The 19,174-nt window shown below is 39.8% G+C and overlaps 1 protein-coding gene across 6 annotated transcripts in view; it reads right to left on the bottom strand.

Annotated features, from left to right (window-relative positions):
- TTC27 (tetratricopeptide repeat domain 27) overlaps positions 1-19,174 on the bottom strand; it is a 183,897-nt gene that overhangs the window by 52,930 nt on the left and 111,793 nt on the right. For all 6 annotated transcript variants that reach the window (XR_014234762.1, XM_082356717.1, XM_082356718.1 and 3 more), the window contains one exon: positions 3,768-3,995. Coding sequence is in view for 5 of the 6 variants with exons in the window: in XM_082356717.1 (XP_082212843.1) it covers positions 3,768-3,995 (228 nt within the window). In the remaining variant the exon portion in view is untranslated. The remainder of the gene's footprint in view (positions 1-3,767; positions 3,996-19,174) is intronic.

Raw genomic sequence — 19,174 nt, forward strand, 5'->3', positions numbered from 1 at the left:
GGCTCCAGTGTAGCTTTCCCACTGGGACTGCCCTATTCCCTTTCACTCTAAAAAACTAGCCTATACACTAACACTCTGTACACACACACACACACACACACACACACACACACACACATGCACCCCCCCCTTCTCTTTGTGTTTCCAGGGCTGGGCTCATACTGTTCACCTGCCTGGAATGCCCTCACCACTGCCTTTCCATTGGCCTATTCAAGTATTATGTGTCCTTCAAAGCCCAATTCACCATCCTCTCTTCATTGTCTATGAAAGGCAGAAATAGTCTCTTTGGCCTCTATAAAACTAGTGTCTTATAAATTACTCTCTGGGTTTTTCTTTGAGGCCTCATACTGTTGGCTAGCTTTGTCTATGTCCATTTCACTAGATTGTAGCAGAGGGTACAAACCCAGCCATCTGGCGATCTGCTGCCACTGCTTCCTCCTTTGGTTCAGTGCCATGTGTACAGCAGACAATTAATATGTATTTGACTGAATAACTGGTTGAAGATATTATTTGTTCACTCATTCAACAATTATTTATTAAAGACCCAATATGTGCTAGGCACTGTTACAAGCACTAGGGAAATGTAAATGAACCATACAGATAAAAATTTCTACCTTCATAGAACTTACATTGTAGTGGAGGAATAAAAGATTTTTTTTTTCTAAGGAAGCTATATATAATATTAGAAGGTGCTAAGTACTATGGAGAAAAATAAAGTAGGGAAGGAAAATAAGGAATGTAAGGTAAGGGTGGAAAGTGGGGGTGTGATTTTAAATAGAATGATTACGGAAGGTCTCTCTGAGAACGTGACATTTGATCCCAGAAGTGAATGAGGTAATGGAGCAAGGTATGCAGATATCTATCCAGAAGAAGAACATTCCAGGCAGAGGAACAACAAGTGATGAAACCCAGAGGCAGAAATGTGCCCGGAATGTTCAGGGAAGAACAAAGAGGCTAATGTGGGGTGAGTGAGGGGGAGAATGGGAGGAGGAAGGTAAAGAGGCAACAGGGGCTAGGCTTGGAAAAGCCTTGAGAGCCAGTCAGAGACCTGGCTATTATCACAGGTGATGGAGCAGAGGAATGACACATATGACTTGCATTTGAAAGGATCAACTTGGATGTTCATTGAGTATAGGCAGATTGTAACAAGACAGAGGCAGGAAGACCAGTAAGGAGGTAATATATTAACTAGGTGAGAGGTGATGGGTATCTGACCAGAATGGTGGCAGGTAGCAAGCAGTTGTCCAATTCTGGATATATTTCAAAGGCAGATCTCCTAGGATTTGCTGATAGATTAGATGTGGGATATGAGGGAAATAGAAATCAAGGATAACTCCAAGACCAAACAGGCTGCCACTTATAGGGATGGGGATGATCTTGGGGGCAAAAGCTTTTAGGAGGGGGAGAACAGTATTTCGGATATTAGAAATGTTAAGTCAGAGTAACGAATGGGGAGATTGAGAAAGCAGTGAGATACAGAAGTCTACAGTTAAGGGGAGAAGACAGTACTGAAAATAAACTTTTGGGAGTTGTCAGCATGCAGATGGTATTTAAGTTATGGGACTAGATTAAATCAAGGGAGTGAGTGTAGACAGAGATATACAGCCCAACGACTAAGCCCTAGGAACCAGCAAAGAAGACTGAGGAGTAGTAGCCAGTGAGGCAGGAGGACAATGTTAAGGCTGGAAGTTAAGAAGAGACTGTGTGCTTGAGACAACAATTCATGTGTGTGATTTAACTTAGACGCTGGAGACTAAGGGAGGGAATTTATTTTCCCCTCTCCTTATGGCAGCTGTGGTTGGGTAAACTTTAAACAGATAGGCAAGGATATGATACAGTTTTCCATAAAAGTAAAATTTTAGTAACACAATACTGAGTTCTATTTTCTACCAAAAAAAAAGTGTCCAGTGATAATCAAGTCAGTGCAGGGTTTCTCAACCTTGGCACTACTGACATTTTAGCCGGGATAATTCTTTATTGTGGAGGGCTGTGCTGAGCATTATGGGATGTTTGGCAGCATCCTTGGTCTCTACCCACTAGATGTCAGTAGTGCACCCCTTCACCTCCCCACCATTGCCAAAGGACCCGGAGACAAAATCGTCCCCAGTTGAGAACTCTGAGATAGAGCAAGTTGTCAACAAAAACCAACTCTATGTTAAGCATTCTTGCTGCGAAATGCAACTGTCAGTTTCTGCTGATATTCTGTACTCCCACCTGTCCTACTCTCTTCTCCAGGCTTCTCACCAGCCCACAGATGAGAAAGATTCTCATTGTATTCACTACCCAGAGCGAGGAAAGTAAGCAATTAGCTCAACCTGTCATAAAAAAAAAAAATGTGTTCTGATTTTTTTTCAGTGTAAAAGATATGTCCCAAGTCTACCCAGTTCAAAAGTGACCATTTCTGCACACCCTCATTCATTGCAGCACTACTTACAACAGACAAGAGGTAGGAGCAACCCAGTGTCCATCGACAGATGAATGGATAAAATAACTGGTATGTACATACAGTGAAATATCATTCAGTCTTAAAAGAAAGAAAATTCTGACACATGATACAACATGGATGAACCTTGAGGGTGTTATGCTAAGTGAAATACGCCAGTTACAAAAGGACAAATTCTGTATGATCCCACTCATATGAGGTACTTACAGTAGCCAAATTCATAGAGACAGAAAGTAGAGTGGTTTTTAGTCGTGGGGGGAGAACCGGGAGCTACTGTTTACTAGGTGCAGAGTTTCAGTTCTGCAGGATGAAAAGAGTTGTAGGGATGGGTGGTGGCAATGGCTACACAACAAAGTGAATGTACTTCACACTACTGAACGGTACACTTAGAAATGGTTAACATGGTAAATTTTATGTTACAGGCTTTTTATCACAATTAAAAAACGAACAGACTGCTGGCTCTGGAGTGAGACTGTCTGGGTTCAAATACTGGCAAAGTGTCCAAAGAGGTACTTGGCTCATAGTAAGTACACAGTAAATATTAGTGGCTGATATTAAATTAGTATTATAACTAAAATTATACCAAGTCAGTGTGCATGTTTGTCAGGAGCATGGTTGACGGGTATGTGTGACTTTGGTGACTGGGAAAGCAGTCATAAAGAAAGTCTGGTTAAAAAAAATAACCATTTCTAGGAATAAAACCATTTAACTAACTGAGTATCATTAAATACAAAATAGGTTGATCTCTTTCCCCTCAAGATTAGGTCCTCTCCTGTGGATTTATCTTGCACTTACTTAATTTTAAAGATCCAGGTTCCTTTTGCATTATTTTTTCAAATCTTAAAAAATTTTTTAAACATTTAAAAATGCTTCTGTGCATGTAAATACAGACATTTTTTTCCTAAAATGATCAACTACCCATTCTATATGTTACCCTTTTTATATAAAGGTTTTTCTTTCATTATTGACATCAACAATTACTTGCAGAGTCCTTCACTGCCTGTAATTTTGACTCTCATTCACTTCCTTCCTAGTGTATCTACTCAAAATGGAGCCTAACTTTAATAGCTGTATTTGTGTTAAGGACAGTTAACAGAGAGAAATAACAAAATGAAACAGAAAAGTGAATAACAGAAGCACAAAAGAAAGCGAGTAAGAGAAAAGCAACCTGTCCACTCTTAGTGACAAGCAAGAGGTATTCTAAAGGCTAGGTTCTTAGCTCACAGATGAGCTCCCCAGTCTTTATGAAAGAAAACGGGTATTCATTCAGTAAGTCAAAATCAAAGAAAGGCAAGAGCAGATGAGGCTTTATGAAGTGTCCAACCTGCATGGGATTAATCTTCACCGAGCGTTCGAAGCACTCCACGCATTCTTTAAACTCTTTGCTTCGCAGATGGAGGAGGCCTTTGGAGCGCTGGGCGCGAGCACTGCGGTGCTGAGACAACTCCCAGGCCTGGTCGTAGTAAGAGTGCTCTCGAAGGACATCTCCAAGCAAGCAGTATAGAGCTGGTGTTTCTTTTTTCTCCAGCTCTTGCCTGAGGATTTCTTCCGCCTAGAAATAACAACAGAAATAACTAAGTTGCTGAATAGTGACAAAGGCCTATTTTGTAGCATATATACCATCTTTTATGTCACGTGATCCAAAATTTTATTTTCAAAGTTTGAGATGACCTGCTTATTTCATGCATCTAGGACACAGGCTGAAAAAGAGAGGAACAGTAGAAGATAAATATAGTACAAGTAACAGAGGAACAAGAAGTAAGAGGTGAACACGCTTCGCTGGCCTCTGGAATCCTCAAGGAAAGGCATCGAGGAGAGGCTGACTTCCTGATATTGGGGGGGATTCATTTAGCTCCCCTTTTCCCTGCTCCCTGTTCCAGTTGTCACCGCTGTGACCGTTTGTTAGAGCAGAGCCTTCAATTCACCTCCACCCAATAGCAATGAAAAGTACGTTTTCCCTTTTTAAAAATGGTATGCTTCAGGAGCCTGGGATCGCTGAAAAATTTATAAAAGAAGGGAGAGGGTACAATTTAATAGGCACTGCTAAACACCTACCTCTTAACCGAACTACATCACACCTCACAGATAAAACCTGCCGGAATTCCCTGGTGGTCCAGTAGTTAGGACTCCGTGCTTCCACTGCAGAGGGCACGGTTCGATCCCCAGTTGGGGAACTAGGATCCTGCATGCTGTGCAGCGTGGCCAAAAAACAAAAAAACAAAACAAAAAACCCCTTGCCAACATGAGATCTATCTGCTTCCAGACAGTCCATTCACTATAGAAATCAAAGACCATCCTCAGTACACGGCTTGGGTATTATTCTCATGTGTCCACAAATCGGATTCACCTTGTCACCCAAGCTAACTCTGTACTTGTGACATATACTACCCCACTTCCCCCACCCATGTCCGTTACCCAACCCCACCCCCATTTCTGATTAATTTCAACAGAGGGCAGGAAGCATGGTAGCAGCTCTACTTTCCACCCTCACACACAAATACTTCCACATAAACAGCAGTGGGGTCACCAAATATGCCAAGACAGCCTTGCCCAAAGTGGATGTAGATATCCAGGAAGCTGTCCTTTGGTAGCTAAAATGGTAGTTTAGACCCCCTAACTTGCGTGGCTGGCAATCTTAAAGTCTGTATATCTTATTTTCTTTAGGTTCAACATACCTATAATTTAAGTCTTAAGCAGTCTAATTTTTGTGAAATCTTTTAAAAGACGGCTGTGCTTCTAAAAGTGTCTTTGGATGCCGCCTCTTTTGCATTTCTGATACAATATGGGTTATGCAGGTCTTTTAGGCTAGTCTGAAAATGAAACCAGAATTTATAAAACAGATTCTAAGAGAAAACAATTCCAAGTCCTAAACGGCCAAAATAAACATGAAGTTTTCAAATATAATCCATGTAATTCCTTTATTCACAGATAATACAGCAGTTATTAATTTATCTAACTATAATTCTGTATTCGATATATTGATTTTTCAGTAGGTACATTTCCATATACTTTGTATTCAATATATTTATTTTTACGTATATACGTGTATGTATTCAACCAAATTGTGCATAACAGATTGTAGCCACAGCAGGATTTTTGCTGAAACGACCTTACAGTGTAGTTGAGGCATTTCTCTTGATAGCATGGCATTGAAGCTTGATACCCACACTCTCCCACTTCTGCTTTAAACTGTTAGAGTGGATTCCGTGGTCTGCAATTAAACAATGACCATTACAGTAACTGGGTACAGAAGTGACTGCTCTCAATACACTCCTGCAAAATGTGAAACTTTAGTTTTTTTAAGGAACCTCCATACTGTTCTCCATGGTGGCTGTACCAATTTACATTCCCACCAACAGTGCAAGAGGGTTCCCTTTTCTCCACACCCTCTCCAGCATTTATTGTTTCTAGATTTTTTGATGATGGCCATTCTGAGCGGTGTGAGATGGTATCTCATTGTAGTTTTGATTTGCATTTCTCTAATGATTAATGATGTTGAGCATTCTTTCATGTGTTTGTTGGCAATCTGTATATCTTCTTTGGAGAAATGTCTATTTAGGTCTTCTGCCCATTTTTGGATTGGGTTGTTTGTGTTTTTGATATTGATACCATACGACCCAGCAATCCCACTACTGGGCATATACCCTGAGAAAACCATAATTCAAAAAGAGTCATGTACCGAAATGTTCACTGCAGCTCTATTTACAATAGCCAGGACATGGAAGCAACCTAAGTATCCATCAGGAGATGAATGGATAAAGAAGATGTGGCACATATATACAATGGAATATTACTCAGCCATAAGAAGAAACGAATTTGAGTTATTTGTAGTGAGGTGGATGGACCCAGAGTCTGTCATACAGAGTGAAGTAAGTCAGAAAGAGAAAAACAAATACCATATGCTAACACATATATATGGAATCTAAAAAAAAAAAAAAGAAAGAAAAAAAATGGTCATGAAGAACCTAGGGGCAGGACAGGAATAAAGATGCAGACCTACTAGACAATGGACTTGAGGACATGGGGAGGGAGGGGGAAGGGTAAGCTGGGACAAAGTGAGAGAGTGGCATGGACATATATACACTACCAAACGTAAAATAGATAGCTAGTGGGAAGCAGCCGCATAGCACAGGGAGATCAGCTCGATGCTTTGTGTCCACCTAGAGGGATGGGATAGGGAGGGTGGGAGGGAGGGAGATGCAAGAGGGAAGAGATATGGGGACACATGTATATGTATAACTGATTCACCTTGTTATAAAGCAGAAACTAACACACCATTGTAAAGCAATTATACTCCAATAAAGATGTTAAAAAAAAAAAAAGTGAAACTTTGTGATTGGTTATCTGATCTGGTTGGAGTTGAAGACAATGAGGATCCAGTGATCAGGACAGGGTTTAAGGTCAGTAGTCCATGACCTCCAGTGATGAAAGGATTACTTAAATTATCACCTGCGGTAACTTAGAATGAAGCACCGATCTAATGCAAGGCTTCTGCAGTTTGAGTGACAGGGCATTGTGAGAGAGCGCAAGACTGTGAGGTAGGTCAGCTGCTCCTAAATTCACTGGACAGCTCAAAAAAAGAAAATGACACTCAGTGTTTTAAATCCTCAAGGCCAGAGAACCAGGGAATTTCTATAATTTCCTAAAAGAATCTGTTTTCCTTGTAGCTGCCAAGCTGGTACAGCCAAAAATCAGATGCAGGCATTGCTCTTGCAGGATTGCTGAATTACAATATAGGATAAATTCAGTTTCACTAGTTCTATGTGAAAGTTAGGGCATTTGATTGGGTTAATCAAATATGCTTTACTCATTCATTTTATTTCCTCTATTGCCTCTTAGCTACACATCATTTTATTAAATTTTCATGATTGCTCTAGGGCTACTCATATGCATCTTCAATTTATCTAAGTTCATTTAGAGTTAATATTGTATCACCTCACCTTTCTCATGTCACAAGTGGCGTTCCTAAATTTCTGTTCCACAGAAACGAGAGATAAATAAATGACTGCTATTGTTTTAAGCCACTATGCTTTGATGTGGTTTGTTATATACCAGTAATAACTGCAACAGTTGTTTAAAGCGAGAGGGTTACTCTAGTGCCAGTTACTTCATCATGGCCAGGAGAAGAGGGCACTGATTATAAAAGAGCAAGACCCAAGAATTTAAATGGGGACATTTGGGATGATTCAGATAACAGAAAACCCCCAGATTCTATGCAGTTTCCTAAGCCAGCAGAGGCAACCCTCCCCTATCTGATAAGACTAGCGCTACCGTGCTTAAGGACAGTGTAACAACTACACCTCAAGGAGTTACCTTGCAAGAGAATGCCAATTCTCTCCTATTACCTAACCCCTCCCACCCCTCATTGCCTCCAGACATGTAAATGGGTTTATACACAAAAAGAACTGCAAGATTTTCTTACTTTCTAGAGAGAAAACCTTGGGACCATGTGGAAAAAGATTCTAAGGGAGCTAGACCATAGACAAAGAGGATCATAATTTTAAATCAGCTTAATGTAGATACTCATCAGAAAATTTTGATTCACGGTTCTAACTCAAGCAGCTGGGGATGGTTCCAAACTATTTGCTCAACTACTTGACTAAAACCTAGACTCAAACATGGCCAAAACTAAGGCTGAGATGCCAAAAATTCCTTGGTGTAATATGGGAGAAAGAATCCAACAACTTAGAAGAAAAGGCTGTTGTTAATTTATCATTTGCAACCTGTCACCCACCCTACCTGTGTCCCCCATTAAGGCCAAGGGGATACTCCTTTCACCTTGACTTTGAGAAATACATTGTACCTGGGAGTACCAGCATTTTGAAAAGTGCTATAGTAGATATCCTATGTAAGCTGGGGGTAAAGCCGAGAGGTCCTTCTGTTAAATGAGCTTCCTGATTTCAATGGGGATGATCAGAAGCCAAGGTAGTAGAGACTTGCTGATAGCACTTAACCCCTGGAAGCAAGATGAACATAGTTCTTTGTAACAGGCACAACCAGAGTGATAAGCAGAATGGTGTGACTAGCATGGATCACAGGTGATGGCCAACTGATCATAAAGATTTTTAACCAAATTAGATAAACAGCCAACTAAGTACAACTTGATCTACGTAAGACTTAAAAAAAAAAAAAATCTAGATTTGGAGACCAGATGTCTGACCTGAATCACCAGGCTGAAACGCTGTCTCTCACCCAATTCCTATCCCTGAGTCACTTCACAGACTCAGAGCCTCTTATAAGCAAACAAATAAATAAGCAAGCAACCCAATACTGGTGAGAAAGGACCCTGTGATAACATAACAAGTATATATCACAATTCTTCTTCCCTAAATAAGTAATTATAACCATTTACCAGGTAACTGTATCCTGGGGAAAAAGAAATACCTCCTCTTTTCAGGGTTGATTAGCTCTTAGTTACTGCTAATCCCCGGGGACCCAGAATATCACCATGTTGAGTTAGTGGGTTTATGGGAGATACTAAGCCTACCACGGGATGGACTAAGTCCCGAACCCACCCAGTGGTTACTTCCCTAATTGAATACAGAGGTGAATTACATACATCCAGCAACAAGCAGAGTCCACAGTGAGTGCTACTTCGGAATAAAGGGCCAAGCGAAAGCCTCTGAAGCTGCTTCTCTCCATTAAAAGAGAAAATCCAAAGCAACACCTCATATCTATGTAAACCACAGACATGTGTGCCGCTATCAAAAACTTGAGAGACACTGCAAAGTGTGTGTGTTTGTATGTGTGTGCATGGGCCGTTTAACCTACCCATTTAAATTGAGAACACAGACGGGTCCTGGAAAACGTCATAGATTATTATAAACTTAATGTAATGGTGCTCTAATTATAGCTACTGTTCCAGATATGATCTCTTTACTGTAGCAAATAATCACAGCCCCTGACATATGCTAAGCAGGTACTGATACAGCAAATACATTTTTCTCTACCCAATAACCAGGCAACATCAAATGCAGTGGGCTTTAACTAGCACAGAGAGAAGTAGACTTTCCCTGTCTTTACTCAGAATTACATAGACTTATGGTATAATTCAGTCTGAAAGGACCTTGATTGTCTCACCATCCCATTAGACCTTACCAGTCTTGATGACATCATGCTAATAAAAGTCAAGAAACTAAAATAAAAAATTATATGCCAATGTCAACCAAAAACCAATTGGAAATTACATACTCTTGTCACTGTAACTTGTTATTAGGAAAATTTTCAGTTTATAAAAATTCATTTTATACGTTCCTTAGAAGGAACTCATCTATTAAATAAAGCAAGATATGTAAAATAAATGTTTATGTGTTATTTTTGTTATTATTTCTAGTTATTTTTGTTCTTATATGCCCTAAGAATGCTTCAATATCTAAACCTCTTTTGAAGAAACTGTACGTTTCCCCCAAATCAGAAATTCTTCTTTACATATATAACACAATCTATAAAATACTCTGTGTCTGGGAATTCCCTGGCAGTCCAGTGGGTTTGATCCCTGGTCGGGAAACTAAGATCCAAAAAACTGGCCAAAAAAAGAGTAATTAATTAATTAATTGTATTAAAAAATACAATGCTCTGGGCCTATTAGTAGTTTGTCACTTTCCAAATAAGTAAACTCCCAAGTAAAAGGACTAAACCACTGCATAGTCATATGTACCAGATCATGTTATGTACTTGCTTAAGCTGGGAACTACGTTTCCTAAAATCCCTTTCCCTTCTGATTTCATGTTAGAGTTGGTCAGAAGGGAAACTTGCTAAGGATTTGAAAGGCAGAAGTAAAGCAACAAACATCCTTTACTCTTGGAAGGTTGTCATGGTTAAATATGACATCAAACAAGAGGCAGAGATGTCCTGCAGATCCCAGCTTGACCATGCTCTATGGGCCATCTTGTCTTTCCACTTGCTGGCCCTGCCAACCAACAGCAACCCCAGGCCCACCATAAGACACTTCACTTTGGACCCACAGAGCTTGTAGCTACAGAGATCCAACAGCTTTCCACAGACCTCTCCACAAGTTCCTTCTTCATCCTCCCATTTCAATGGCTGGAAGTACGTGGCTTCCCAGATTCCCCTGTAAGTTCTGACTGATGCACTTGTGCCAATGCTTCAAGTGTATCGTTAAATGATTCTTTCCCTGATCCTCTTACTCCCTCTTTCACGTCTTCATTTTCCTTCCCACATTTGTGTAATATCTAATTCTCTTAGCGAACCTCTATTCCCCAAAATACTCAAAGTGGCTCTGCTTTCATAAACAAAACCTGAATGATAAAATCTTTTTTTTCATTTTTCCTTTTAAATGCCTTACGTGTCCTTCCATCTGACAGTATTTACAGACTAGTTTTTATTCAGCACATTATTAAATGCATTATCTCACTTAATCTCTGTAATAATTCTGATAGGTAGATATTAATATGCCCATTTTTAAGACAAAGAAATACAAGTTTAGATTCCTTGATCAACTGGTAAGCCCAAAACCAAAAAATACTAAGTTGAAAAACAGGACCTTGATTTCAGGTTCAATACTTTTCCTATTTTCACATCAGCAAAAATGGTAGTATAAGGACCTCTAAAATTTCCCTGCACCACAAAAGCAACAAAGAAAACTGGAAAAAGTGTTACTTTTTCAGAACTCTGGAAATTAATCAAAGATTTGAAATAACCCAGGGAGTGTTTATTCAAGAAAATGATAAAACTCTTGGTAAGAACAGCAAGCTTTGTGTCATTTTAACATGTACCATTCCTATTCCCTCTTCTCCAGTTCTGCACTAGCCTTGAAAACCAACAGCATATTATCATGGGAAAATTATCAGCCAAGCAGCCACCAGAGGGAACAAAATGGGTTTGGAGCTCCTCTGAACTTTCATTCCCAGAAAATTGTCTGGTGCTTCCCTGGAAGAGCCCACTTGCAAAGCTGTCTTTATTTAACCTAACTCTGAACTTGTCCAGTGACGACCCTTTGTCAAAAACAATTAGAGACAATTGATTAATTCTGCAGCTGCCTGAGGTAGTAACAGCTGGGGCAAACAATAGGCTATACAAAACACTTAAAGGAAAATAAGGGAATGAGATATACATAAGGGCTTTGAAAAATTCCACCATATTGGTGGGAATCTAGAAGTCCATGCATTTGTAGGGCTGTGCACATGTTCAGGAAAGACCTGAGGAGGCCCTATGCTCTCACCTCAGGCTGACCCTGAGGCTTTGCACAAGCAGTTAGTGAATGCTAAGGCAGAGGTGTCAACTGCCTGGCTGAGTGTTGAAAGCACACCCCAACACACACACACCCAGAGCCCACCAGCAAAGACTGGGAGACTTCTTAATTTAGGCATTTAAGGAATTTTCTGTCCAATCATTAGCTGACCATTAAGCTAACCAATCTGAGACTACACAAAGAAACAAGAAAGTATGGCCCTTACATGGGAAAAAAAAGTAGAAACCATCCCTGAGGATGTCCATATGATGGACTTAAAAGACACTTAAAATCTGCTATTTTAAATAATGCCTAGTACAAGGACTAAGAAAGTAACTCAAAAAGAAAAAAAAGTAAAAGAAATGACAACGGAATTAAAATGGTATACTAGAAATAGAAAACATCCATTTAGCCAAAAAGAAGGCAGTAATGGGGAAATAAAAAAGACATACAACATATAGAAAACAACAAAATGACCAACATACATCCTACACTATCAGTAATTAAATTAAATGTAAAGGGATTAAATACTCCAATCAAAGGCAAGATTGGCAGAAAGGATTTTAAAATTATGATTCAACTAAATGCTGTCTACAAGGGACACACTTTAGATTCAGGCATACAAACAGATTGAAAATTTTTTAAAAATAAAAAGGAAGATGACACATCATGGAAACAGTAACCAAAAGAAAGCTGGAGTGGCTATACTAATATAAGACAAAATACACCTTAAGACAAAAATTGTTACTAGAACAAAGAAAGGCATATTTTAATGATAAGTATTCACTCCATCAAGAAGATAGAATAGTTACGAGTATATACTCACCTAACAACAGAGCCCCAAATTACATGAAGCAAAAACTGACAGATTTGAAGGGAGAAATACAAATTCAACAATAATATTGGAGACTTCAATATCCAACTTTCAATAATGAATAGAACAACTATACAGAAGACAGAAATAGAAGACTTGAACAATGCTATAAACCAACTAGACCAAACAGACACTTAAAGGACACTCTGTCCAACAACAGTGGAATACACATTCTTCTCAAGTGCACACAGAACATTCTCCAGAAGATATACTAGATGTTAGGTCATAAAATGTCTCAATAAATCTGAAAGTGTAGAAGTCACACAAAGTATATTCTCCAACTACAATGGGACGAAATTAGAAATCAGTAACAAAGAAATTTGAGAAATTCACAAATATGTGGAAATTAAACAACACACTGTTAAATAAACAGTAAGTCAAAAAAGAAATCACAGGGAAATTGAAAACACTTTGAGATAAATGGAAACAAATATATAATATGCCAAAACTTATGGGATGCAGTGAAAGCAGTGCTTAGAGGAAAATTTATAGTTATAAATGCCTATATATCAATAATAAATAATATCAATTCTGGGTATTTTATCCACTGGAAGATGGGTCTGGAGGGCCAGAGTGGGGCAGCTTCCAGAAGAAGGTAAGAAACACTAGAGCAGTGACTCTGCTTAGTCTAAATTGGCCTCTTTTTTCCTCAAATTCCTATCCCACGTTTCTTTAGATAAGTCAATTCTTTCTCCTTGAGCACTTACACCTCTTCATCTTGCCGACAGACTTATCTTCCCCAAGGGCAATGCTTGCAGGCAATATATTTGCTCTCTTCAATTAGTCACACCCTCAGCCTTCCTCACTCTCTCCAAAATGCTCTATTTTCTCTTCCCTCCTCCACTTATCCACTCAATTTATATAATTTATTACCAAATAAAGAACTACAAAAGATGTGCCCAGTGAACATAAATAAAGCATAAGGGCTTGTAATATCACTTTTGCAGTGTCAAAATGTGGGTGGTCAGAAATCTTCACAGAATGTGAAAAGCTTTGGTATTTCTGGCTTCCCTACTGGAAAACACAGATGTATGTTCTTACACAATACAAGAAATTTGTCATCTTAACATCTATGAAGTAGGATAAAAATACATTCCCAAACATGCAAAGGCATACTTCAAGTGGCAAATGGCTGCAATGAACCTGGGGTGCCTACAGGAACCTGCAAACCCCAAAGACCATTCCCTTACCCACACATATATACATATCTTTATATCTATTTTATTTTGTAATTCCACACAACTAATTACTATTCTTAATACAACTTTACAGCAATGACTAGGCACAGTGAATCTCAGCATAAAATTAAGTCAGCCAAGACTTACACAGAACCTTATGAATTCTGGCTGGAATAACACCCTCCTTACTTTACCAGGAAAACCTGCAGTGCTTAGAGCAAGGGTTACTCACTCAAATGCCCAGAGATTCTTGCCAATTATTGAAAATGAATATAGTAGGCTGGCAATTGAACATACAAAGGAAGGAGCCACTCCTCAACTCCAGCCAGTTAGCACAATAATATGGGAATTTGCCCCAATGTTTCCACATCATTTGATTCTATAAGAGAAGAAATCTAGAATTTTAGATGAAATTGCCTGAAAATGCTTACTCTAATTTTTTTCCAAAACACTATGTAAGCCAAACAAAATACCTCTTGCAACTTTAGATTTAGAAAATTAAGCTCCCACCCTACAGTGGACATCAATTGCTCTTTTTCCTGCTCAGCATCCATTCCCTGATCTTCTGATTACAGAACTCCTCTTCCCTGAGGGGAAACCATTCCATGTGGTACAGGTAGGGCCTATCAGAGGCAAGGGCACATGCCTTGGGCAGTTCAGAACTTTTCTGTTACAGCCATGGAATTGACTGTATTTTTCCACTGGGATTACTAACCTTGAGCTTCCAGGGGCCATCTTGTCTGGCTCTTGGAGAGATAACATCATCTCAGCCCCTGGATACGGCTATCATGATGGGTCTACTAGAATTTTCAGTTGCATGAACCTATAAATTCCTTTTTTTGCCTAAGCTAGTATACGTTAGTTCTCTTACAACCAAAAGAGTCCTAACATGTCCCTAGAAAACTGTGTTGCATAATCCATTCTATAGACTTCCAACAATAAGAAGATCTGTGAGGGACTTCCCTGGTGGCGCAGTGGTTAAGAATCCACCTGCCAGTGCAAGGGACACAGGTTCGAGCCCTGGTCTGGGAAGATCCCACATGCCGCAGAGCAACTAAGCCCCTGTGCCACGACTGTTGAGACTGCGCTCTAGAGCCCGCGAGCCACAACTACTGAGCCTGCATGCCACAACTACTGAAGCCCGCACGCCTAGAGCCTGTGCTTCGCAACAAGAGAAGCCACTGCAATGAGAAGCCCGCACACCACAATGAAGAGTAGCCCCCACTCGCCGCACCTAGAGAAAGCCCGCGCGCAGCAGTGAAGACCCAACTCAGCCAAATAAATAAATAAATAACAAATTTATATCCAAAAATTAAGATGAAGAATTAGATGTGAAATGTACCTAGCATTTTGTCAGGCACACAGTAAGCCCTAAACTAATGTTTGTGTTTTTTTCTCAATCCCTCCACTGGAAAACCAGATTGGAAAGCAAGATGCTTGAGGTTTCACTACTAGGAAGAAGGAAAGGAACTTGAAACAGCTTCTAGAAACATTAAAATTTTCTATAAATAATCATACTAGTCAACTGTGTACAGTTTCTCCAAAGATAGAAGAATTACTGTTGTCAACTGTTAAACAGGTGTTTATGTACCCAGGTGTTCATGTAACAGACTGGAGGAAGTAAGGACAAAGGGGAAAAGTACTGATGCTACAGGGGTAAAGCTGAATTTTTCCACTCAAGGCTGATTTCAACCAAACATCAGTTTTTTATGAAAATGCGTAGAATCACAGGAGGAGGCCCTGGAGATCTCAGAGAAAGAATCTGTACAAGATACAAACTGAGTAGACTGTTGCTTTATAGAAGGATAGCAGAGGGAGAAATATTTTGCTGGCCAAACAGAACTTGGAATCTACACACTTCCATCTTAGCATCTGTCAAACTATACTAAAGTATTCTGCTCACAGATATCTGCACTATCAGACTATAAGCTCCTCGGAGGTAAATTTTTTTTTCTCTCTCATCTTTGGAATACCATTGCCCAGCACACAGCAGGTACTCTATAAATGTTGGATGAATTCAACTGAAACTAACACTGAAATCACAAAGGGCTTCAGATTCTAAAGAGAGACATAAAATATTTTTCCTACTGAGAACAAAGGGAGAACATTTTGGGGACACGCTCTGGCTGACATCAACACTGAGCATGACTAAATTAGGACTGACCTAACAACAAGTTAGTCCTCGCAAACAGAGAGGTCGTACAGCAGAATGTGAATTTCACAGGCCTTTCTCACCCAAGTGATCACATCTAAGAAGTGAGTCTTGTTAGGACTAAAAATACCGAGGAGCAAAACTGACAGCCTGAGTTCCGTACCCTGGTGATGTACCTTTTGATCAAACGGTCCAGTGTTGAGAGGTAACTGAGAATTTTAGATATATGCAAGAAAAAAGTTAATATAGTAAAAAATATGCCATATTGGGACTCACATTTATGAAGGTATATTTTTCTAAAAGCTGTTATATGGGATATTCAGGTTTGAAGCAGGGACCCTACCCTAAGCACACTAGGATTGCAGGAAGCACCCTGTTAGAGACAAGGCCCTTGGTTTGGGGTAAAGAATATGGGTGAAAGCTCAGTTCAGTATCTAATAAAAAAAAAAATAAAACATTTCAGGAAAATTATTCCTACTTGAGTCAGAAGGAATTATCAAATCAAACTGCCCTTCTTGGTTGCGATTTGGGCCTCAATTTTGTGAATGAGCGGAAGGAATTAAAAATTCTAATGTGTGATAAGAGTGGCCCTCATCTGACACTGCATCTGGTCAGTATGTACGTAGGGGAATTGGTAGACCAACAACTACAGGAAGCTCTCCTGGCAAAAAAATGAAGGTGGGGAAATGAGCTCTAGACCCAGAGATGGTACTAATTATAACAAGTGCATTTCAGGACTACAGAAATGACAGAATTAGGCTTAACAACTAGAGGTTTGCTCCAAGGGGACCAAAAAATGGCAGGCTAAGAATTTAAAGTCGTACTATGAATTAGATTTGGCCATCTGACAATAGCTTCAGGTTTTTAAAAGTGTGTGTGTGTGTGTGTGTGTGTGTGTGTGTGTGTGTGTGTGTGTGTGTGTGTTTTGCGTACAGCTCAAACAACTTTGGGCATAGTCTAACTCAGTCTTTTCCTCTGAAGCACAGAGGAAAACGGATTCTAATTTTTACTACTGCAGAGACTGGTTCTCAAAAACAGGGAGCTGGACCACTGGAAAGGTGCTCTACTGACCTTGACACAGTGAATGGGATGAGAGGGCAGAACTAAGAGAGCACCAAAGAAACTTGTACTCTTATGGCTGTCACATACAATCCTTCTAGCAGAAAGGCAGTTTATCCCTAGCCTACATTCTTGTTCTGTGAGCGGCAACTGAGAGGTGAAAAGTACAAAACACTTCATCTCACCCCAGTCGCTCACTCCCGTTTTCCATGGGGTGATGCCTAGTCTTATTCACTCTCTGACTGAGCCAACTATTCACTAATTGCTCTTTACATTTATGTGTGTAACTGTACCACGCTCTGGCTTGATTTTTCAAAGGATACCTGCCAACATAAATATTCCAGGTCCAAGATAAAACAGAATAATTAAAAACAGCCCTTGTTATCCAATTAGCTGATCATCTCCTATTTGTACACCAAGTTACATTTTCAGTTGTTTTGCCTATCTTCCTCATTCAAGTGAACACAGCAGGTTTTAACTTACAAATTGACCATCAAATTTTAAGGGATTTACAACAACCAGGATGGGGGGCAGGTGTTGGGGAAGCAGTGTGGGCTTTAGAGGAAAGGAAGGTCTGAGCTTGGATTCCAAAATCTGCCACTTACTAAGGCTAATCAGTAGAGTGGCAAAAACAATTCATACTTTGTAGGTTGTTACAAATATTAAATGACAGTGACAAAATAATTCTTCAAGAATGTAGTACGTAAAAGGCTCTCAAAATTGCATTACATAATAACAGCATGCTCACAGTATCTTAGCATCTGCAGGGCAAAAATAAAAGTTCTTGAAGGCTCCTATTTCTATTCCTAAAATTAAAAGGTTGAAATGGGAGGGGTGAGATCTCATAATTTGTTTTTGGAGAGAAAATATATAGCAGGGGTTGGAGAGGTATCTTTCACCACATGTAAAGTCCATAAGGAGTGTCTACTTGGAGATTTGCTTCAATGCAATCACTCACTATTCTACGAACACCTACTAGTCATTCATTCAGCAAATATATTTAAGTTCTCCCTAGGCTCCGGGCCTGCGTTAAGTGTTGGCGAGACAGCTATAAATAATATAGACACAAGTCTGGTTCTTAAACAGCTTACAGCTTAGCAGGTGAGCTAAGCCAGTACATGAAGGATAAGAGCACTGTTGGGTGTTGGAGGAGCACACAGGAGAATATCACCAAATCTTCAAGGGAGATTTCAGGGAAAGTTCACTGTAGGAAGCAATCACCAAAGAGACATCTGAAGAATAAGGAGTGAGCTGAAGGAGGACAAGTTCTAGACAGACAATAGCATGTGCAAAGGTTCTGAGGTCAAACAATGCTGAAAAATCAAGAATTACAAGTAGTTTAGTCCTACCAGAACTTTGGGCACAACCTGGATGAGTGAGTACAAAGGGGGACAAAGCAGAGATAAAAGAGTAGGTAGGGACTTCCCTGGTGGTCCAGGGGCTAAGACTCGGTGCTCCCAATGCAGGAAGCCCGGGTTTGATCCCTGGTCAGGGAACTAGATCCCGCATGCCGCAACTAAGATCCCACACGTGGCGACAAAGACCCCGCATGCCACAGCTAAGAGCCGGCGCTGCCAAAATAAGTAAAATTTTTTTTTTTAAAAGAGTAGGTAGACAATGCAGTTAGCAAGGTAAGCAGGAGTCAGATCATGAGGTTAAGACCATTCACCCTAAAGAGCTCTGAGTTAATCCTGGAGACACAGGGACGTTCCTGAAGAGTCAGAACAACATGATCAGATTTGCCTTTTAGGAAGCATGCTCGACTGTAGTGTGAGAAAAGAACACGTGAGAACTCTCTTAAATCATATAAAGAAACTATCTTAGAAGGAAAAAACCCCAAAACCCCAACCAAATGTTAAAAAGAATCTCAGCTGTTTTAGAAATAAAAGATTTACTTGGCAATTTAAAGGAAAAAAATGTTAAAGCCCAAAGGCTACAATGATCTGCAACTGTAGCATAATGAAAGATAAGGCTCTGCATCTCAGGTAAGCCTTGTTTCCTAGAAACAAGAGAAAATAAGAGAGGTCCCAACCTGAATCTCTCCACTTCCTTCCCCCCTGCCCTCTCCAGGCAGCTTACGCCTGCTCAGTCTTTGTCTTTTCACTTATGGACCCAATTTGAGCAACAAAATAAAAATTTTGTTATAGAAAAGCCTTGGGGAAACTGCAGTAAGTGTGCCAAATAGCTTTAAAAAATTAAATGCTAGCAGATGAGAACCAGTCCTGACCCCAAGGTCAAGCAATATTAATCTTAGCTATTTTGCCAGTGGTCATTAAAT

The sequence above is a fragment of the Balaenoptera borealis genome, assembly GCF_965194805.1.
Source record: "Balaenoptera borealis genome assembly, chromosome: 15".
Taxonomy (NCBI): Eukaryota; Metazoa; Chordata; class Mammalia; order Artiodactyla; family Balaenopteridae; genus Balaenoptera; species Balaenoptera borealis.